Source organism: Scardinius erythrophthalmus (assembly GCF_964197995.2).
Source record: "Scardinius erythrophthalmus genome assembly, chromosome: 1".
Classification (NCBI taxonomy): domain Eukaryota; kingdom Metazoa; phylum Chordata; class Actinopteri; order Cypriniformes; family Leuciscidae; genus Scardinius; species Scardinius erythrophthalmus.
The window spans coordinates 6,366,555-6,390,440 of record NC_138221.1 but is presented as its reverse complement, the minus strand read 5'-3'; the positions used below and the strand labels follow the sequence as shown (position 1 = coordinate 6,390,440).

Sequence of the window (23,886 nt, the reverse complement as noted above, 5' to 3'; positions counted from 1 at the left end):
GCCAGAAAATCGAAGAAGAACAAGAAGAGTTTCAGTATCGAGTCTTCTGAGGTGAGGAGAGCAGTTCACGGTATTTCTCATATTTACACACACTTTACACAGTTTGATTAAGCGACAGGCTCATTTTTGTGTTGTTTTCATCGATCACAGCGATACTTGTGCGTCTTTTCTGGCGTCTTCCTTCTGAAATAAACATTTAGTGCAGCAGCAGCGAGCATGAGGAGAATATGTTGAGTTCATTCAGACCTGAGCGAGTTTGAGTTCGTTTGTGTGATTGTCTCGATGTTTGGAGTGAGAACTGTTACTGAATGTCAAGTCAAGAGGTAAAGTTAAGGTTTGATGGGTCGTTCGCGAATGAGCCGGATCTAAGAGCCGGCTCTTGTGAACGACGGGAGCCGGCTCGCATATCTGAAGAGCCGACTCTATTTTTAAAAATATAGCCTATAGAAATTAAATCATTATGTAGGCTAATAATGAAATAATTAATGATTTTAATTGTATTTAAAATAATTGACTAATTCCAAAACCAACAAAAACATAATTATATAGGCCTAAAGGCACACACACATTTGTTTCGACTGTCTGATCAGCCTCACATTCTGTTCCTGTCAATCATACACGCGATGTTGTCAACCAATTAAACTGCATGAGGAAGGCCGAGCTAACTCTCACACACACACACACACACACACACTAGAGATGCGGATAAACCGCGGGTCGGGCGGATGACGTGACGAAAAATAATATTTTTATTAAATTTGCGCGGGTGGCGGTTGAACCAGTCAAATGAAAAAGTTTGCCACTAAGCAAACAAGCTATGCCCAGCTGTCAGTAGCCTACTATTGGAGGAGGCCTACACGTCTCTTAGATGAGACTGCCTGGGTTATTTTGTTTCGATATTAGTTATATTTTAAAACAGCCAGTCGTAGCCTACCAGTGGAATATGCATTTAAAAGAGAGACAGATTATGGTCTGATATGACTCAGAAATGACATCGGGCAATTGCAGCGCAATATGTTCAGAAGAACGCAAGAGCTAAACTTCTACAAGCTCAATAACATCCACATAAAAAATAAAAAAGAAGGTAAGAAAAATAGTCAGTCATACCTTTGCCCATTAATTAGATGTGCAAGGCAAGTAGACAAGATTTTGGGCTGTTTTGGACGATTAAAAATGTTAATATTCACGTTGCACAGTTCTGCGGTGGACTTTCAGCGAGTTAAAACATATATTTTTAAAAGAGCCGTTTGTGAGTCAAACGAGTAGGCTCTTTTCAGTGAGCTGAGTCAAACGAGCCGGCTCACGAATAAGAGCCGGAATGCCCATCACTGAGAGGGGAATTGATGTTGCTGCCGTTTTATTTAATCTTTAATAACTATGAACTGATAAGAATAAACCTTGAAATGCAATGTACGTCGCTTTGGATAAAAAGTGTCAGCCAAATACGTAAATGTAATCAAATGTGTTACTTCACATTGTTAAAATATACTGGAACAGATACTGCTAAATATTAAACATTAAGTTTATAATGAGTTTTTTAGGATCATTGTCAGTTTTAATCTAATAATATCAGTGCAATGAATGTAGAAAATTAAAATGTATTTTAGATTATGCTGCTGTAGTTGACTAGTTAAGATGAATGCCATTAGTGCTAGTTTTTGTATTTGTTTTAATGTTTTCTATACATCTGCCTATATTGTAATGGAAAAAGCAGGATTGTGTTCTGGTTATCCATAAAATAAGTTATACATTTGCTTCAGTTACTTTACTTCAGACAGACAGACATAAATGCTTGTGATATTTAGTAGCCTATAAAAACAAATTCAGGAACTTCGGTTTATAACCTAATATTATTTATTTTTATTTTGTCAGATCAGCTCATCCCACAGCAATTCTCCAATAAATGCTGTAAATTCCCATCAGCTGCAAGTGAAGATGAGCATCAGGAAGAGCTGAAATCTGTAAAGACTGAGTTTATTAAAGAGGACAGTGAGAACATGAGTGATCCAGAACCCTGCAGAATGAAACACACTGAAGATCCTGAAGAACAAAGAGGTTGGTGTTTATTCTTCATTCATTCATGAGGCTGAAGAACATTCAAGCACTTCACCACTTTTAGATAAACAGTTCAACTAGAGCTGGGCGGTATGACGGTATATATCGTTACCGCGGTAGAAAATGTCAACCGTAACAGATTTTTTTATTCCGTGATACCGCGACATGTAAATAAGTGGCCGTGGTTAACTCACGTGCAGCGTGCGTGAGACTGAGACATTCAGATTTGTCAAAGAAAGCCTGGAGAAAGCAGATCAAGAGGATCCACAAATGAATTACGTTTTCTAAAGGGTTGTTGTTAACGTGATATTTTCAGGGGGGAAAGGCGCAGCAGTCAACTAGAGCAGACCGGCACCCGTAGGCTACAGTTTAGAGGAGTGCACGATCGCAACGGGGAAAGCATGAAGCTTACTTGACAACAACAGTTCATATATCAATATCGTAACGAATAGAAATAACCTTAAATAATGTATAGTTGTCTGCATCTTTCTGTCTCTTATGTATACTTTGTAAACAGGAAACTCGCATTCAGCATGACACGAGAGCGGTTGCAGTGGTAATGAACAACCTGCGAAAATCCTGTATCTGAGGCAAAATTACTAAATATGCAGCACGAGTTAGGCTATATATTTCTAACTCCAAACAATTGGCCACTGAACCAGCTGATAAAATCTTCATTTGATTCAATGCGTGATTACAACTTGTCACTCAAATTAACCGATCGCATTTTACTGGCGCAAAAGACGCGCGCGTGCACACGCACTGAAAGTGAGTGCGGTGTGTGTCGGTGTTCACTGAGCTATGTAAAATAATGATGCAGTTACAAGGTGTGTATAATTTACACTACTTAGTCAACACTAACAGTAACAGTTTTCATACTGCTGTTCGCCTAGTCACTTATGAACTTGATGAAATTGACACTTCTGAACTTCTCTTGATTAAAGCTTTAGGTGACGGGTTGCCAGATATCATAAAAAGAGCAAAACAAGCCCTTTAAAACGCAGTATAATAAGCAGACATGGCAAAAAATATCCTACCAAATTAAAAGGAAGTAACTCATTTATTATGAATAGAATAGTTCAATGTAAAATATTCAGATATTATAAACTGATTGATGAAGTAAAGCAATAACATGAGATTGAAAAATGATTCAGCAACACTTTATTTAAAGTTGAATTGCACCTATGAGTTGTATTTAATATCAATCAGTTGGGGGCAGTCCGTCTAAAAGTTGATGAGAGTGTTTTGTTAGCTATATTTAGCTATTAAAAATAGTTTAACAAAGAAATAATTTATCAAATAAAAGAAAAAGAAAATTCAAACAAAGTGAAGTAGCCTACTTTTCATTTCTAAAGTATTTGGGTTTATTTATTATACAAAGCCCTTTTTGTCTATTTTTCGAGAATAACTGCATATATAAATAACTATATCGTGAAATATATCGTTACCTTGAAATAAAATTAGTCATACCGTGAAATAGAATTTTGGTCATACCACCCACCCCTAAGTTCAACTATGAAACGGTACAGAATGTTCTGGGTTTTCTTCAACAAATGGTCAGTAAAGGGAGGTTTGAGACATTTTTATATTGATTTTCGACATCAGATCAAGCTAAATACATATAGCAAGGAGATATTTTAATATTTTTTAATTTATGAGACGAGCTCCAGTTCACGCGCCGGCGCCTCCGTGTCATGATTATCTATTGTCTGCTATATTTACTTATTATTTATTATTATTATTGCAATTGGTTGATGAAACATTTGTTAAAATTAAGATACAGTTAATACAAAACGAAATTCACTTTAAAGAAAGGCTTTGTGCTTTCTGTTTGAGGTCTCTGTGAAAGTTTTAAAGCAGTCTTTATGTGCCGCTTTCAGAGCGGTCAAGTCCGTAACTTTGTTTTTTCCTCATAAAAGCGAACACGAAAAATGTAATAAAATGAATATTTTATGTTCTGTGGAGAGCCAACGCTTCATCCGGTGGGTAGTATTACTTTTGGTTTGCGCAGTGTTATTCACAGAATTACTAAATAATATTTTGTCACCTAAAAGTTTAAGATTTTTTGTCACACGTTTATTTCCCTCATATTTAATAGAAAATGCATGTGTAGACAGATATTTTTCTAATGTCTTGACTCCTTTATTAAGGGAGTAGGGATATATAAACAGACATTTCAATGTATTGGTATAACTAATTTGTTTATGACTCATTTCTTTATTTTTTTTTGTGGATGAATTACTTTATTCATTCTGTGTTTAATTGATGTTTGTTGTTCCCTATTTGTGTGTAATGGACTAGTCCTTGGTGTATATACATTTCCCCAAGTGTGGCATTTGGAGGATATGTTTTCTTTGTTTAGTTTGTTTGTTTGATTACTGTTTTAGTTTGATTTTATTTAGTTTACCATTTTTATGGGCCCAGATCTGACTTTATTTTCAGTCAGTTTTTCAAGTTATTTAACCCTCTGGGGTCTGAGGGGTTTTTGGGGTCCTTGAGATGTTCTAATATGCCCTGACATTTGTGCTTTTTTCAGTTGCTTATAAACATATTAATGGCAAAGGTGTAATTACACTCTATTTAGCACAAACAGGGCTACCATAATATGTAAACAACATGCGTACATGTTTGTATTTTTGAGAGAATAATGTTTATGCATGGTTTTTGAAAAAACTAAAAACTAAAGTTTCTGAAATAAGGCCACAAAACACATTAAATATGTATCAATAAGACTAATGGATGTAGTTGCGTAGAGTTTTTTCTTCAAAATGATGTGAAAATCATCCTGCCTAATCATTCACAAAACACAATACATTGATTTAAATCTTGTAAAACACTTTTTGTTTGTAATGGCAATATGCGCAAGGGGCGTCAACAATCCAACACCATCATGTATATTTAGTGATTCACACCTGAGGAGACAATGGGGCCCACATACTTAATGAGCCATTCATTCAGGTGTGTCACCTATAGCCACAAGTAGGGCTGCAACTAACGATTATTTTGATAATCGATTAATCGGTCGATTATTTTTATGATTAATCAATTAATCGGTTTATGTACTTGTATTTTAGTTTTGCCCATTTTTTTCCCAACTAAATTATTAACAAAGGGTCTTTATCATTCAACATAGACTTTTTAGAGATTTTAACCATTTTGCATTGTCATATCCTCATCAAAAACATACCTGGAGTTGTGTTTTATTATGTGTTAGTAATCCTTTGTCGAACTCTTCTGCAATCAAAACACTGACCCATACGTACTTTAGCAAATTTCACAAGGAGATTTCAAATAGTTTTCACCATGGCTGTCCTTAGGGCTACTAAAGTAGTTTAACATCCCGAAAAAAGCTTATTAAGGAATCTTTCAGAACATATTTTCACGAAGAATAAGAATAAAACAGAATAAAATTGCAGTAAATTGCATTTTATTATTTTTTTCCTGTAAACACACAGCTTATACCTGGGAAACAGCTTTATAGCTTATGCTGTGAAATTGTAAACAATCCTTCGAATAAAGTGCCAATGGCATGAAACCTGAATGGAACTCACATTTTAAAGTAAAATTTAAAGTCAAATCCATCAGAAGGTTGTCCAGAAAAAAATTGGACACACAAAAAACCTGCTGTGTGAAAAAGAGCAGTGAATACTTAGAAAAAAAAGTGCATTTCAAATACATTTACCCTCTCTCATTCAGTCATAATTAGGCTGCAAGACTGAATTATGAACTGGTAAACGACAAACTGATCACAGAACATGTTTGTAAAGCTTTAAACAGCAATGTTATCAGCTTTTACGACTAAACATTTGCAAACAACATTGTACTGCAGAATCTGTGTATCAATTGATTTTGATTAATATCAGAGCCCGTCTACATTCTCTGTTAATATGCGCGAGGGAGAGAGAGAGCAAGACAGCGCTCGGGTGAGAGCGCGCGCGCGGCCGGGGCTCTCTCTCTCTCTCTGCTCGTTCATATGTCCTGTCAAGCGTGCCCTGTTAAACTGACAGGACTTGCAAATGATACACTTTCTCTCTATGATGGTTAGACTGTGCAATTAATTATTTTTTTCTGAGAGAAGCCAGCTTCCATTGAAAATGAATGACTTCCGATAACTTTGGAAACTCAAGTCGGCGGCGGTGTGAACGTACAGTTACTCCACTGCCGCTTGCCTCGGCCATCTCGCTGAATGCTGCACAGACGCTGTGCGGGAAGCACGTGACATAAAACGAGGCCAGCTATTGGCTATTCGCTACTTCTCCTGCTGTACTGGCTGAGTAAAACCTCCGGTGGCTCATTACTGCCACACTTTGGTCACCGCAGATTTAAAATATGCACGAAATGAGCCACTTACGGCAAATAAAAGTTATTTAGCAACTAATCGATGACTAAATTAGTTGACAACTATTTTAATAATCGATTTTAATCGATTAAATCGATTAGTTGTTTCAGCTCTAGCCACAAGAAAGAATGCAAGAGCTATATATATATATATATATATATATATATATATATTCTACCAAATTGGTTCACAGTTGGAAGCATCTAAATTTTTTTTTTTTTTTTTTTTCACAAATTGTGCTTTCAAATTGTATAATATCCAAGGAAAACATGTCTAGTAATTGTGCAGTTCTCATACTGTATTTTCAGTTTTGGAATATGTATCCTCTCCCCAAATTTGTCAATAATAAAACACAATAAAAATTATTTAAAGAAAAGGCTTATATTTACCTTCTAAAATTTGTTTACATCTACCTTGTAAATTGATTTTTTTATTAAAAAGGTTACAATTACAAAAACAATTCTAGTGTAATCTTTCTTTGTAAAAACTAAAGTATACATTTTATCATACATATTTCAAAGTTAAGGATTCATTACTTCATTACCTACATTGACAAAACATACTATATTTAACATATTAGCAAAAATTGGCAAACAAAAGCTTATTTGAGGTGGCAGATATTTTACATAAAAAATGTGTAATCTATCCAAAACTAGTCAACGAAATGTTGTCATTCATATGTCTGTAACATAGGTCTTTCGTTTTTATTATAAGGAATATAAATGTTAATTTGCAGTTTAATACGTTGCTTATACAAATACATTTTATTTCAACATATTTCAGTCGATTTTTACTCAGTATAGCAAAATAGTTTGCTAAAAGTGGATCATTCATTCACACACAGAAACACAATTCAAATTTAAACCGTCTTTTTGCGAGTTGTGGTAAACAGCGCGGATCTCTGCCGTTCATTCATTCACACAGAAACGCGATTTACTTGAGAATGAAAAAAACTTACTACAGTATTCCATCCGTTGCTCCTCGAAATACCAGCACTTCTGAGTTACATTTTCCATTATTATTATTCCTCACAGCGCTGCGAGACAGTGTAAACAAGTACAATGATTTGAATAAACTTGATGTGTTTTCTCGAGCTGATATGGGGGGCGTTCACAGTTTGCATGGATTGCCTCAGTCATTTGCGTTTGAATAGCGCGCACTCTCCGTGGGCGGGGCAGATTACAACGTAATGAGCTGAGATGAGAACGACTGAAATCTCTCTCTTTTCATAAAGATTACATAAACAGAGAATTTTTTTATAATAAAAATTACTTCATTTAAAAGAAGAGAATTCAAGCTTCATGTCTGTGTGTCTGTATGCCTGTTTGACTGAGTATTCGCTGAGTTACGGTTCATTTTCGGACGCGTTTCAGAATGGACTTAACTGACAGAGAGGAGACAGAACTCGCATAATGTTTATTTTTCTTTATTTGGCGGAAAGCACAACACTTTGTTTTTATTGTGAGTATACACAAAAATAATACACACTTAACAGGATAGATTGATGTATAACGCAAGCATATAAGATAAAAAGTAATTTTTTTTTATTTCACTGATAAGGAAAAAAACGAGCCTATCGCGCCGACCTCGGGGTTAATTTGTAACTTTGTTTTTGCATTTAAAGCCCCATTATGTAGGATTTCCGTTTTGGTCAAACAACGATCCCTAGAGTCGCTGTGGACTACTTGTATTTAACGTTACTGTCGTAAATACCACTCACGCAGAGCAGTCTCTTCACTCACGGCCTGATCCCCCCCCCCCCCGGTCCCCGTTCAGTCGGATAGAAGCTGTAACGAGTGGAAATAAGGTGTGGCCCCTTTAAGAGCTGCACGCCCTGTTTAACTGTCGGCAGTCTGTATTGTGCGCCTCGAACACCCCGTAAGCGGGTTGTTTCTGTTTGATGCTCATTCTTGTCCTATTTTTGAAGTAATGCTGTGGACGGTATAACATGTGACAGACAGTTACACGAGTTCGATTGGGGAATAAACACAACGCGTTACAAATCGTCGGACATCGAACAAGCACAACTAGCCTCCGAAGATGTCTACTAATCCATCAACAAGAACGCCAGGTGCTTTTTAGCTCACACAAACGAGTGAAAGCTTGTCCGAGCGATGTACAATATAAGCAATATAACGTTATTTACAAGTCCAACAGCATGTGAGGACGTGTTGGGGGAACAACAAAAGCAGTCGGATTTTGTAGTTCTTTTTGTGCTGCTTGGGTTACTACCCGAACACCGAAGTTTACCCGCATTTGGCGCTTGGCGGGTGTTAATTTCGGAACCTGTTACTAACCCTAACTTACTTACACAATGTGTATCTGATATGAATAAAACATGTCTTAATTATAATGGAAAGGATTATTATTCCTGCTTCCATTGACAACAGACGCAATTGGCCCTTTTACGAACCTTTAAATGAAAGCATTGCTAGCCCTTCTCCTGCTATAGAAAGTTGTCCGCTGGGATAAGCTGTCTTTAATACTGAGAGTAGTTCATTTATTTCAGTAATTTAACTTAAAAGGTGAAACTAATATATTATTGATCACTATTGATCACTTTCGACCAATAGGAGGCGCAGTTATGAAACTGATGTGGTGTGGTCAGATTGAGGAGACAATGACATACAAATTTTGGTGTCAATATGTCGAGGCATTGCAGATATAAAGCCTGAATAGTCATTTTGGCATCATGCCTCAACTTTGCTGCTGTGCTATACGAAAACTGTTTCGTCAATCGACACGAAATCCATAACTTTTAGTCGGCATAGTCTGGATATGATACGATTCGGTTTTGGTGAAAATTGGACAAACAGTCTAGGAGGAGTTCGAAAAAGTAGGTTTTGAATGAAAATCAAGATGGCGAACAGGAAGTTCGGACAAATAAGGTAAACTTGGCATCTATGTTCTCAGCGTGGCCCAAGGAATCTATTAAGGCCAGTGGCATTTCAATAGGCAGATTTATTCAAAAGTTATTATTATTTTGGAAATTTTGTTATAACTTTTGACCACTAGGTGGCGCTGTCTCAATATTTTGGATACCTTCAGAGGATGGTGCTGATGCCACATTCGGAGTTTCGTAATATTACACCAATGCATTTAAGTATAGCATTTTATTTCGCAAATAAATTTTCAGTTTTGTTCTGTTATAGCGCCACCAAGAGGCTCAATCCCACTATTTTTTTATGTGTCCTCAGAGTGAGCCCATACATATTTGTCAATTTTGGTGAAAATATCTCAATTTGCTTCGGAGTTATAGACATTTATATGAAAAAACACGTAAAAAATGACTGACACATGACTTTGATGGGATTTTACTACCCCTTACTATCAATATTTTCGCATTTGGGCATTAGTGTTCAGTTATCGACCTATGTTTCCAAACTTCTGATGGTGGTTTCGTCTCAATCGGACTAGCGGTTTCGAAGATATCTGCAAATGTTTTTTAAGCGCTAAATCACAACGCTACACAAACCGTAAGGCGAAACCTAGCATGTTTGGTATCATTGGACTCGGCATGGATTCAGGAGTATAAGGAGATGAGTCTCATAAAAAGTTATAAAGCATTTGAAAAAAAATCACCACTAGGTGGCGCTGTTTCGAAACTTCTCACGCTCCTTCAGGGCATCGTGCTGATGACCCATACCAAGTTTCATAACAATCCGTTCATGCGTTCTTAAAATACAGCATTTTAGCACAAAATTCAAAATGGCCGATATAGTAAAATTGGATATCAGTCGACTCGGCATGTTGCCCTGAATCTAATGAGATTTTATGATTTTATTATTTTATGATTTAATTTTATGATTTTTGGACAAACTGTTCAGAAGTTATAAGCAAAAACAGGCATTTTTCATATCTCCGGACCAGTAGGTGGGGCTACGCCGAAACGCAGCATGTAGCCTCAGGTCATGCTTGTGATGACATGTACCAAGTTTGGTCTGAATCCGATTAAGCGTTGCGGAGATACAGCCTTACGTCTGTTTTCGCAAGCGCTACGTAAAATTTGTTCGTGGGTTTATCGTAAACGGCTTGACGAAACAACTTGAATTCCATAACTTTTTGTCGGCATGGTCTGTAGATGATCTGGTTTAATTTTCGTGAAAATCGGAGCAACGGCCTAGGGGGAGTTCGAAAAAGTTGTTTTTTTGGAAAATTCAAAATAGCGAAAAAAAATTCATGACGGAAAATGACGTCATAGGGTGCAATCGAATCGTTGTCAATTAAACACATTTTTTTTGATAGGCCTTGTGGTTCAAAAGTTATTAGCGTAAATATGAGTGACGCTTTGGACAGGTGGTGGCACTAGAGGGATTGGTTTTAAGACACCAAATTTGGTATGGTGACTTTTTGGACTGTCCTCTATCAGTGTGCCAAATTTCATAACTTTCCCGCAAGCGGTTCTATGGGCTGCCATAGACTCCCAGAGCGGAAGAAGAAGGAAGAATAATAATAATAAGAACGGGAACAGATACAATAGGTGCCTCTGCACCTTCAGTGCTTGGCCCCTAATAATAATAATGCATTTTATTTAATGGCATCTTTATATGGCATAACACCCAAGGTCACCTCACAAGCAATATACAGGTCACTGCATAAGACAATACACACAACAAACAAGCCGTATACAGATAGCCTGCATTAAAATCTCAATACAACATGTTATAAAAAAGCTTGTATAAAAAATGTCTTAAGATGCGTTTTAAAAGTCAACAAGCAATCGCTACACAAGAAAAATTGAAGATGAAGATCTGAGAGCATGTGAAGGAGTGTAAACATGATGTTGTGTAAGGTATTGGGGTGCAAGATTATGAAGTGTCTTATAAGTAAGAAGCAAGTTCTTGAATTCAACTCTATACTTTACTGGAAGCCAGTGCAATTGCTGAAGAACTGGAGAAATGTGCTCAGTAGAAGGTGTTCTAGAAAGAACACGAGCTGCAGAATTCTGAACCAACTGAAGCTTGTGTAGCAATTTGGAGGGAACACCTGTGAGAAGAGCATTACAGTAGTCTATATGTGAAGTGACTAGTGCGTGAATAAGAACTGCAGTATTATTATTTGAAAGAAAGAGACGGAGACGGTTAATATTTCGCAAGTGGAAGTATGCAATCCGTGTGATTTAATTTGAGCTTCAAAGGATAATGTGCTATCCATGATGACACCCAAACGTTTGACCTGTGAAGAAGGACAGATTGCAGTATTGTCAATGTACAAAGAAAGACAAAGATTTAGACAAAACAGATCTAGTGCCAACAAGTAAAGCCTCAGTCTTGTTGCCATTTACCTTCCAGAAGTTAGCTGAAAGCCAATCTTTAATTTCAGCTGAACAGCTAGACAAAGATGGTGGTGGAAAAGAACCAGTGGGTTTGGCAGACAGGTAAAGTTGGGTGTCATCCGCATAACAGTGGAAATTAATACCATATTTCTTCAAAATATAACTAAGAGGGAGCATATAAATAATGAAAAGAAGCGGGCCCAAGACTGAACCTTGGGGAACACCAGTGGTGACTATAGATGTTCTTGATCGAAAAACTTTTAATTGAATATGCTGACTGCGTCCAGATAGATACGACTTAAACCAAGACAGAGCAGTGCCAGTAATACCAATAGAAGCTAACCTGTGAAGAAGTATCTTATGTGAGACAGTATCAAAGTCTCAAGTCTAGAAGGACAAGTATGGATAAAAGTCCAGAGTCAGCTGCCAACAGTAGACCATTGGTTAATCTGACAAGAGCAGTCTCAGTGCTATGGTGGGGACGAAAGCCAGATTGAAATTCTTCATACAAGTTATTATTGGAAAGATATTCCACTACCTTAGAGATAAATGGTAAATTTGAAATTGGATGAAAATTATCAAAATTAAATGGATCACACCCTGGTTTCTTAAGTATGGGAGTAATAATAGCAGATTTAGGATATGGAGATACAGAACCAGAAACAAGTGAAGCATGAACAATTTTAGTGACTGGACTATTTACCGAAAATTATTATTATTATTATTTTTTTTTTTTTTCAGACCTAATGGAAGTGAAGGAGGAGAGTGAAGAACTGAGTGAAGTGAAGGAGGAGAGAGAAGAACTGAGTGAAGTGAAGGAGGAGAGTGAAGAACTGAGTGAAGTAAAGGAGGAGAATGAAGAACTGAGTGAAGTGAAGAAGGAGAGTGAAGAACTGAGTGAAGTAAAGGAGGAGAGTGAAGAACTGAGTGAAGTGGAGGAGGAGAGTGAAGAACTGAGTGAAGTGAAGGAGGAGAGTGAAGAACTGAGTGAAGTGATGGAGAAGAGTGAAGAACTGAGTGAAGTGGAGGAGGAAAGTGAAGAACTGAGTGAAGTGAAGGAGGAACATGTTAAACCTGGAGAAAAACCCTTGAGACACTCAAAGACTAAAAAGACATCTTTAAAGAAAAGCGACAAGAAATCTACAACCTGCACTCAGTGTGGAAAGCGATTAGTAAATAAACAAAGTCTTGAGATTCACATGAGAATCCACACCGGAGAGAAGCCATTCACATGTGATCAGTGTGGGAAGAGGTTTACATACAGAGAAAGTCTTAAATTTCACATGAGGATACACACTAGAGAGAACCTGTTCACTTGTAATTGCTGTGAAAAGAGATTCTCAAGCAAACAACATCTAGAGAATCACATGAGAGTTCATACTGGAGAGAAGCCGTTCACATGTGATCATTGCAGAGTGAGTTTCTCTATTAAAAGTCACCTGAAGCTACACATGAAGATCCACACTGGAGAAAAACCTTACAAGTGTTCACACTGTGACAAGAGATTCAGTCGATCATCATCTCTGAAAACACATGAGAGGATCCACACTGGAGAAAAACCTTACAAGTGTTCACACTGTGACAAGAGATTCAGACACTCATCATCTCTGAAAAAACATGAGAGGATCCACACTGGAGAAAAGCCGCACATGTGTGATCAGTGTGGAAAGAGTTTCTCTATTAAAGCTCAACTAAAGCTACACATGAGGATCCACACTGGAGAAAAACCTTACAACTGTTCACACTGTGACAAGAGATTCAATCATCCAGCAAGTCTGATAACACATAAAAAGACACATACTGGAGAAAAACCTTACAAGTGTTCACACTGTGACAAGAGATTCAGACACTCATCATCTCTGAAAAAACATGAGAGGATCCACACTGGAGAGAAGCCGCACACATGTTATCAGTGTGGAAAGAGTTTCTCTATTAAAGCTCAACTAAAGCTACACATGAGGATCCACACTGGAGAGAAACCTTACAAGTGTTCACACTGTGACAAGATATTCAGTCAGCCAACAAATCTGAAAATACATGAGAGGATCCACACTGGAGAAAAACCTTACAAGTGTTCACACTGTGACAAGAGATTCAGTCAGTTAGCACATCTGAAAAAACATGAGTGGATCCACACTGGAGAGAAGCCGCACACATGTGATCAGTGTGGAAAGAGGTTCTCTATTAAAGCTCAACTAAAGCTACACATGAGGATCCACACTGGAGAAAAACCTTACAAGTGTTCACACTGTGACAAGAGATTCAGTCGATCAACAGATCTGAAAACACATGAGAGGAACCACACTGGAGAGAAGCCGCACATGTGTAATCAGTGTGGAAAGAGTTTCACTTTTAAAAGTCACCTGAAGCTACACATGAAGATCCATACTGGAGAAAAACCTTACAAGTGTTCACACTGTGGCAAGAGATTCAGTCGATCATCAGATCTGAAAAAACATGAGAGGATCCACTGCAGAGAGAAGCCGCACACATGTGATCATTGCAGGACGAGTTTCTCTTTTAAAAGTCACCTGAAGCTACACATGAAGATCCACACTGGAGAAAGACTTTACAAGTGTTCACACTGTGACAAGAGATTCAGTCGATCATCAGATCTGAAAAAACATGAGAGGATCCACAGCAGAGAGAAGCCGCACACGTGTGATCATTGCAGGACGAGTTTCTCTTTTAAAAGTCACCTAGAGCTACACATAAAGATCCATGCAGTGTAGAAGCCACATCACAGCGGTCTGAAATTGTGGTAAGTAGTTCATGTTTATGTGCAGTGTGGTGACCATCTTTCCGTCTATGAAATACAGTTGATGCGTGTCCCATAAACTTTATTTATTTTGAAAACAATCGTAAATTTGGAAAACAAGTAAATTAAATCAGAGACCGATCTAAGCAACTCCACAGTCTCAAAACTGTGTCCCTTTCCCCAATTGGCCACACCTTCATCTGACTACTGTCTAAATCACACTGACATCATAGGTTCAGACCACCTCATTACATCATTAGAGGAAAACAGAAACTTAAATAAATGCATATAAATTCATACACGTATAACATTTTAAACAAAATAATTCACAGGCTCCTACAGTGCTGAAACAACAAAGTAGTTTCCTTTCATCCACGATGAGCATCAGGACATTTTGTTGTTTCATTGATATCTGCTTGGAAAGTTTTTCATTATTATTAGAAAGTAGGTGCAAGCAGGGCCTAAAACTAACTTTTTGTCACACCTGTGATAAAAGAAAATATGTTTTACCTGCCATGACACAATAACAGGTAGTTATGACTCTAGGGCTGTCACTTTTGAGAAAAATCTAATTCGAACGGGTATCAAATATCAAGCAATGTATTTGAATATATTCGAATATCTACGAGATAAAAAACATGTAAGTAGCATTTATTTAGAAATGTATTTCACAAAAAAACAATTAAAATGTCTCCTTGCTATACCTGGCATATTCATAGTCAATGCTTTTGCCGGTTCTTTGTGACAGCTTTTAGGTGCTTTATTGGCAGCGCCACCCTTACATGTTACTTGAACGCATCAGCACCGAAAACATGGAGATTTTTTTTCTTTTCTTTTTGGGGGCATTTTGTTTGTGTTCAGGCTTTCTCAGTTGTCTTTACGTTAATGTTTCAGTTAATAGTTTTTCAGTTAATTTTTTCAGGGGTATAGGCTACAGGAGCAGCATGTACTCTCGCGGCTGTAGACGGTAATGTTTTCTCTTGGTTCATGTCAGTCAGTATGAATTAATTTTGATATTGAAAATATACTACTTTACCATCTACGGTGAAGAACCCAAAATATTTTTTCAGACACTACTTTTTAGATGAGTTGGGGTTGTAATTGTCCGCTCAGGCTGGCCGTTCTGTGTGTTATCTTCCATTTTCAAAACGGTGGCTTTTGGCTATTATTCGCTTGATTTGGTCATGGGCCTACGCTACAATACGTTTACAGCGCTCGCTACTGGATGAGATGGCAAACAATAAAATAAAAAATAAACGGTCTAATCTCAGCAGACTGAGCCACAACCTAAGTCACCTCAGCCAAGGGGAAAACCAGTCAGGTCCCAGTGTGGCTTCAGGGGCCCCAAATATTCCAAGTCTCAGCAGACAGAGCCACAACCCAAGTCACTTCAGCCGAGGGGAAAACCTTTCTTCCCAGTGCCTGCAGCTAGACGCCAGCCAGAAAACCCTCAGGGAGGGAAGAAACCGCAGGCAACCTAATTTGTCTTTATGTTCAGGATAAAAGAGCAACAGTTTTCTCCCCCTCCAAACAAATGAGAAGGGGTTGGACACAGGAATTTTTCACAATGAAAAAGTTTGTTCAGTTGTGAAGTTGACACCAATTTCCCCAGTGCCCCACAGACAATTTCTTCCCCTCTGCCCTTGAGGCTATAATGAAGGGCAGAGAGCACATAAAAGTTAAGTGAGTGAGAGTTGCAAGTGGGAGCATATGCACAGTACACCCCTGGGTTTTATCCTTAACAATCAGGGGTTATAATCTGCAATTTGCTGTACAACCTCCACTTTCCAGTGGTGTGTTGAAGTCAAGAGCAGAAGGGGAATCGTCTCAAATTTTAGAAGAAACCGCCTCTTTGTTGAGCAAGAGAGCAAGTTGGATTGTGCTGCCGGAGGTCAGCTATCACAGCTTTTACTTTTTGTACTTTGTCATTCCCATGAGAGGGGGAGGTCTCCGTTCTGGTCTGGATTTGCAGAACCTCAACAGGCACCTCTGAAAGTACAAAATAATAATGTGTTCGCTTAAGTCTTTGTCATTTTATTCGTCCCAAAGACTGGAGTATGTCAGTCGATCTGAAAGTTAAATATTTTCACATAAGCATCTACCCTGCACACAGAAATTTCCTCAGGTTTTCCTGTTAGGATGTAGCCTACAAGTTTTTGACGGTTCCTTTTGGGCTGTCATTAGCCCTGACAGTGTTCAGCAAATGTGTCGAACTAGCTCTGACACCGCTGAGAATAGGGTCTCAGAGAGTCAGCTTGTTTGGATGAGCGACTCCTCTGTGCTCCATCACAGCAGAAGGCAGATATAGATGCAGAAGTGTGCATGTCTCATCTGGAGAGCTTAGACTTCAGGGTAAATGAAAAGACAGCCTGTGTGGTGCCCAAACAGGAGATGATCTACCTGGGTCTCAGACTGTCCTGTATCAAGTGTTTCTGGCAGAGTAGTGCATTGGGTCAATTCAAGGCTGTCTGTCCATTTTTCAGAAAGGGAACAGAGTCCCATTTAGTCTTTGTTTTCTGGAGCTGATGGCCTGGACAGTTTCTGTCGTTTCACTGGAATTGTCGCGAATAAGAGAGTGTCAGCACTGGGTAGCAGCACAGGGCTGGTACCATCACTCTGCATGTGAGCTCTCCATCACTGGAGAGGTTGTTCTTTTCTTGAGTTAGAAATTCTGCAGAGGGCAGTTTATTTAAGAAAGCTGGTGATGACTGATGCATTGCTCACAGGTTGGGGTTCGAGGGCAAATGGCCCATCTCGCCTCAGAACACACACAAACTTCCTAGAACTGTTAACAGTGTTTCTGACATTGAAACATTCTGTGCAGTTCCTAAGGAACCAACATTTTGATCCGATCAGACAACACAATGGCGGTGGCATACATAAATCACCAGGGGGCACACGCTCCCCTCAGCTTCACAGTCTTGCACCATAACTGATTGTGTGGGGCATGACTCATTTCCAGTCATTAAGGGCAACACATGTTTGGGAATAATGAATGTATCTACTATCAGAGGAAATCCTCTGTATGGAGAATGGGCTCTCCACCCTCAGGTAGTTGGCCAGTTGTGGTAGAGGTTCAGCCGAGCTGCCGTAGATCTCTTCACCTTGAACAAAACCGCTCATTGCCCTATTCTTCTCTCTGCCTTCACTTGGGAACCTGGGTGGCTAAATGCACTGTTGTTTCCTCTGATCGTCCTTCAACTCACTCTACTTATGAATGGGAATGAATGATTGAGCAACTGTGTGCACAGACGCATTGGTCCTTTTCTCTGTTCCTTTGTGAATGTGTCATGCTCTTCCTGCAGGAGCTTTTGGATAAGGGCAGATCCTTTTCTTTTCAAATGGCACATTTTGCTGCGATTTCTGAATGCTATATGGGGCAAGAAACACCCGCTCGTCTGCGGGTTTATGAGAGGTGCGTGGCATCTGAGCAAGGTTTATAAGCCACTGACTCGATTCCGGGATCTGTCTGTGGTCCTCAGCCCCTTTTGTGCCTATAGGTAGTATTGATATAAAACTCCTTTCGCTAAAGGCTGCTTTATTGTCTCTTTCAACTGTGAAGCGGGAAACTTCATGCTTTGTTGATTCGTAACTCCTCTTTGCAGTTCTCAGCACCAATCCAGTGTTTGTGCCTAAAGGAAGCGAAATTAAGTCTGCTCTCGCCTGTAAACCGGTGGATATACTGGCTTACCATCCGCCACCTTTTTCATCATCTGAGGATGAGTGGCTTCACTGTCTCACTATTTTTGAATGAAAATACAAAGGAAGAGTAATCAATCAGTTGTTTCTTGGGCTGATTCTCATAAGGGTAAACCTATTTCACAGGGTAGTGGAAGCTATAATATTTAGTTGTAATAGCATGGGACTCTTCCGAAGGGGCTAAAAGCTCATTCTGCCAGAGGTATGGTAGTTTGTTAAAAAAAAAACTAAGTTTTCACATAAGCTTCCATTCTGTTCAGTGAATAGTTGTGATAGATTACGGTTTGTATTACCATAGTTTTCCGAAAAATGTGATTAACTGGTTTATAATCTAATATATATACACTCAGCCAAAGGATTATTAGGAACACCATACTAATACTGTGTTTGACCCCCTTTCGCCTTCAGAATTGCCTTAATTATACGTGGCATGGATTCAACAAGGTGCTGAAAGCATTCTTAAGAAATGTTGGCCCATATTAGTGCTGGGCGGTTTACCGGTTCATACCGAATACCGGTGTTTATTTTTGTTACGATATGAATTTTTAATATACCGCAATACCGGTGTATGTCGCTTTAATCGGAACGCGGCGCAGCGCGACACAGTCTCACCCCTCATTTACAACACACGTCTGCGGCGCATTACAGCTGCGACAAGGTTTTATTCCGTCCTCCACGCGGTGCGTCAAAATAGACTAGGCGCCTATATTTAGCGAAGCGGCGCGGAGAGCCGCTTCTGGGAAGCTTCGATCTGAAACACAAGCATTGACTAGAATGGGCACGAGACGTGTGGGGGTGAGAGTGTCTTTTTTCTCGCGGCGCGCGTGTTTTTATACTGTATTAACGTATCTGAAGTGAACTGACGGTCTTTAGAAAAGTTTCTTTGTTATTACGATTGAATCTTTCTTTATCTTTCCTGATAAAGCAGTGTTTATGAGCGTTGCTGCTTTGTGTACAGCCGTTACCGGGGAAACCACTGTTTCTGCCGCTCCTAAAGCGCGTCCTGCTGGCACCTCTTTGTAAACAGCCTTGCAAACCTGTATTATTAATATTAGTGTGGATTTTTTCTATAATATTCACTCATGACAATAAAATAGGGCATTATAAGTAAATCTACTGCAGTATTTCCTCTCTCACTCAGTAGAAAATGTGGTTAACACCCATCATGCTTGAAAAAGAAAAAAAAAAAAAAAAAAAACGGTAAAAACCGTGAAACCGGTATAATTTAGAAAAAAACCGTGATGTTGATTTTTGGTCAAACCGCCCAGCACTAGCCCATATTGATAGGATAGCATCTTGCAGTTGATGGAGATTTGTGGGATGCACATCCAGGGCACGAAGCTCCCGTTCCACCACATCCCAAAGATGCTCTATTGGGTTGAGATCTGGTGACTGTGGGGGCCATTTTAGTACAGTGAACTCATTGTCATGTTCAAGAAACCAATTTGAAATGATTCGAGCTTTGTGACATGGTGCATTATCCTGCTGGAAGTAGCCATCAGAGGATGGGTACATGGTGGTCATAAAGGGATAGACATGGTCAGAAACAATGCTCAGGTATGCCGTGGCATTTAAACGAGGCCCAATTGGCACGAAGGGGCCTAAAGTGTGCCAAGAAAACATCCCCCACACCATTACACCACCAGCCTGCACTGTGGTAGCAAGGCATGATGGATCCATGTTCTCATTCTGTTTACGCCAAATTCTGACTCTACCATCTGAATGTCTCAACAGAAATCGAGACTCATCAGACCTATAGTGAAAGTTCCACAAAAAAAACTGAGGCAAATTTTTCAGTTAGTTTACTTCAGAGAAAAACACAACAACTGAGTACTCGACAAGGCTTAATAAAACAGCGTCATCAGCATACTTAGTATGCACCCAAAGTACACTAGGTTGGGGTGCACATCATTCAAAATAAACACAAAACATAAAGTAATAGTGTTTTCTCATGTAACGTATACGACTCTGGGTTAATTTGAATTAGCTCAAGGATATAGGGAATTTTGGAAATATTAACAATCATAACTCATGGTCATAATTCATAAGTCGCATGTACATTTATTTTATCAATTATCGAGATTACCTCGTTCTATGACTGGTCTAATCATCAGTTATTCGTCCAGCGAATAACTGTAAGATCATCACAGTATTTACAAACTCCAATAAAGTTTAGGTTCTGGCCACGAACAGTAAACTTCATGAGTTTATTAAATTAAAACTACTGAATGTAGTCTAATATCGAGCTTGTAGCTGGATCTTTTGTTTCATTGACTTCAGAATGGTGGGTTTTCAAACACAAAGACAGTGAAAAGTATAAATGGATTTTAATAAGTGTAACTAGATTATATGAGCTACGAATAGAAACGTACGTAAAAATGCAAACAATAAACACAACAAACATTTAAACAATAATAACATACGTGATAAGAATAAAATGAAATGAAAGAAAGAAAGAGAAGGGGAAAAGCTAGTAATTGTCAGAAACCTAGATTTACGAGACACCGGGAAAACAGCTTTTATCAGATAAATAACCTATACTTTGCACGTCTGTTCTCTGATCCGGAAAGAGGGAGGAAGAAAGTGTGATGAGTGGGTTTCTTCCTTTCAAGCAAACATCTGTTTACGCCTTCTCTTGGAACGACAGCGAATCAGATTGTCTTTTCTGAGGCGGGGAAATTCTCTTTGTGTGAAGAAGAAAACGCCTACTTTCACCATATGTCTCCTGAACGAAATAATTCATATTTCCTCTTAAGATTATACATACTGAACTAAAGATGTTACTTATATAACTTAGGTGGGACTGATTGAATTAAAACAGGACGGTCAGACAGATACCAAGAATTACAGGTAGATTTTGGACACACATAACGTTACGTTCATATGCATCATTACACACAAATAAAGCTTGATTAAACATACAATAAAATTGTCAGTGTTTCCGTTATGGCAAACGACGACACTTTAAAGAAACATAGGAATACATATCAACTTTTAGTGACTTGTTCTGTGTGGGAATGTCTGTTTCAAAGTCCACGAGTGTGTTTTGTGTGTGTGTGTGTGTGTGTGTGTGTAACATTTCAAAGAATGTCTTTGAAGCTTGTCACGCAGCTATAAAATCACCAGGGTTCCACGCTGAAATGGGGGGAAGTCAGTCAGACCGGCGCTGGCGAATTGGTCTTTGTGTTTAGTTTAGCTTTATTCTCTCCCATGGGGCAATTTGGTTGTGGGGTGATTATTAACCAGTAAGGACAGAGAAGATGTGTTTGGAGACAGGATATACTAATTTGAACAGCATGTGACCTTATGTCAGTCATTGTCGCTACACTCATTATTTACACTTAGCCAACACGTAGGTCTATTCAGAAAAAAATAAAATAATTATTCAACAACAAAAGTTACAACATCCTCCCACCCGATAAACCACGTTTATCTATATTATTTTCAAGGATGTTTGATCAAACTAATTCCAAAGAGTATAGAAGTTGCACAGGTCTTCTTAACACACTGCCTGATGAAGTACGGACACAGCATGAGCGTACCAGGCCATCTCGTCCTGAATTCAGTTTCTCAATTCTTCCCATTTTCCAAGTTTGTCGGGGTACTTTGTCCTCTCCAATTAGAACAACATCGCCTTCCTTCAGCATAGTAGCCTTTATTGAATCACTCGTATGAGCTGACTTTAAATCCATTAAATAGTCTTTTCGCCAGCGATTCCAAAATGTAGTTAGGAGTCTCTGACGGTACTTCCATCGGCGAACTGCATGTTCCTTGTTCAAATTTGAGGAACTAGACTCCGAGACCATAGTCTTTGGTGGCAGAGAGGTTAGTCTTTCCCCTACCAAAAAATGCGAAGGTGTTAGAGGTTGGGGCTCATCCGCGTCATTGTGCACGTATGAAAGTGGTCTAGAATTTAGAACTGCTTCCACCTCTGTCAAAATAGTAGTCATCTCTTCAAAGTTTAGTGAGGCTTTTCCAAGGACTTTTTTCAGACAATTCTTTACAGATCTAACAAGTCTCTCCCAGAAGCCTCCCCACCAAGCAGCACGCTCCACAATAAATTTTCAAGTAATAAACCTCGAAGAAAAAAAATCCGTAAGCTCAGAGGTTTTGAAGGATTCCCACAGTTCTTTCAAATCCTGGTCTGCCCTTTTGAATGTTTTTGCGTTGTCCGAGTATATTATTTTGCACAGATCTCTTCTTGCTATAAATCTTTTCAGAGCAAGAAGAAATTTCTCTGTGGTCTGGTCTGACACTAACTCTAAGTGTACTGCCCGAGTAACAGCACATGTAAAGAGTGCAATGTATGCCTTTTTTGATGCACCGTTTGATTTGACATACAATGGGCCAGCAAAATCAACTCCAGTGACTTCAAAGGGTGGTGCTTCAGTAACTCTGTCCCTTGGCAGAGGTGCCGTAGTTTGCTGAGCTGGTTTTGCTGTCAATCTCTTACAAACATGACAGTGTCCTACAATTTGCTTTACAAGCTGTCTGCCTCGCAAAATCCAATATTTTTCTCTCACTTGAATAAGTGTATCTCTTACACCGGAATGCATCACTCTTTCATGATCTCTCTGAACTAGTAATTCTGAGTATCTTTGCTTCGTGGGTAGCACCCATGGGTGCCGTTCTCAGAAACTGAACTCGGACTGTTGTAATCGTCCGCCTACACTAATAAGTCCATTTTCATCTAAGAACGGCTTAAGATCCTTGATTTTGGAGTCTTTGTCAACCATTTGACCTAATTTGAGCAAATTTATTTCCTCACTGAAACTGTTCCTGAGTTATCTTCACCCAATACATTTCAGCTGCAAGTATTTCTTCTGCTGTGAGTTCGCCTTGGATTTTACATCTGGATCGAGCATTGGTTATAAACCTCCTTATCCATGCAGTTATTCGTAGCACTGTCTTCAATCTGCTATATTTCTCCAAATTCAACAGAGGTTCTATTGGTGTAATACCACCAAACTGCACGGTTACCTGAAACTTAGACCTCAGTTCAGTGTTCATTTCAGCTACACAATTTTCCTCAGGCTCTTCCGAGTGAGCTGGAACTAAAGATGCCGGGCCATACCACCAGTGTTTACTCTGTATGAGATCGTCTGCACTCTTTCCTCGAGTGGCTAAATCAGCTGGGTTGTCTTTCCCATTACAATGGGACCACGATTCAGGGTTTGTGAGATTCTGTATCTCAGCCACTCTATTAGCTACAAATGGTTTCCATTTCTGTGCAGAACTCTGTATCCAGCATAAGACAATTACTGAATCTGTCCACATGTGAATTTGATTTTTCTCCATCTTCAAGGGACGAAGCAGATTATGTCCTATTCTAGCTCCGATTAGAGCTCCCATTAACTCTAGACGTGGTAATGTAAGCTTCTTCAAAGGAGCAACTCTTGTCTTTGATGCTACAAAACTGGTTACAGTTTCTCCTCTTTCATTTTCTCCATGAAGATACGCAACTGCACTGTACGCCTTTTCACTTGCGTCACAAAACACGTGCAATGTGTGTGCTTGAACGTTAGGTTGAATCTGAATTTTGTACCATCTTGGTATGGCGATCAAGCTAAGCTGTGGCACTTCACTACACCACTGATTCCACACTCTCGTCAAATCTGGAGGCAACTGTTCATCCCAACTAAGTCCCCTTTCCCACATTTCCTGAAGAAGACATTTCACTCTAACAGTGAAGGGAGTCAAGAACCCTATGGGGTCAAAGATACGGGATGATGTTTGCAACACATTTCTTTTTGTGTTTCC

At 39.0% G+C, this 23,886-nt stretch overlaps 1 protein-coding gene across 5 annotated transcripts in view; it reads left to right on the top strand.

The window, feature by feature from the left end:
* The window catches only part of LOC308691440 (uncharacterized protein), a 33,577-nt gene continuing 9,691 nt past the window's right edge, over positions 1–23,886 (top strand). For 3 of the 5 annotated variants that reach the window (XM_081366622.1, XM_081366621.1, XM_081366623.1), the window contains exons 1-3: positions 4–51; positions 1,873–2,055; positions 12,411–14,430. In XM_081366622.1, coding sequence (XP_081222748.1) covers positions 1,998–2,055; positions 12,411–14,401 — 2,049 coding nt within the window. In that variant the 5' untranslated portion in view covers positions 4–51; positions 1,873–1,997 and the 3' untranslated portion in view covers positions 14,402–14,430. Of the gene's footprint in view, positions 52–688; positions 1,085–1,872; positions 2,056–12,410; positions 14,431–23,886 lie in introns of those variants that run through there. The other 2 variants (XM_081366624.1, XM_081366620.1) reach the window with 2 other exon arrangements.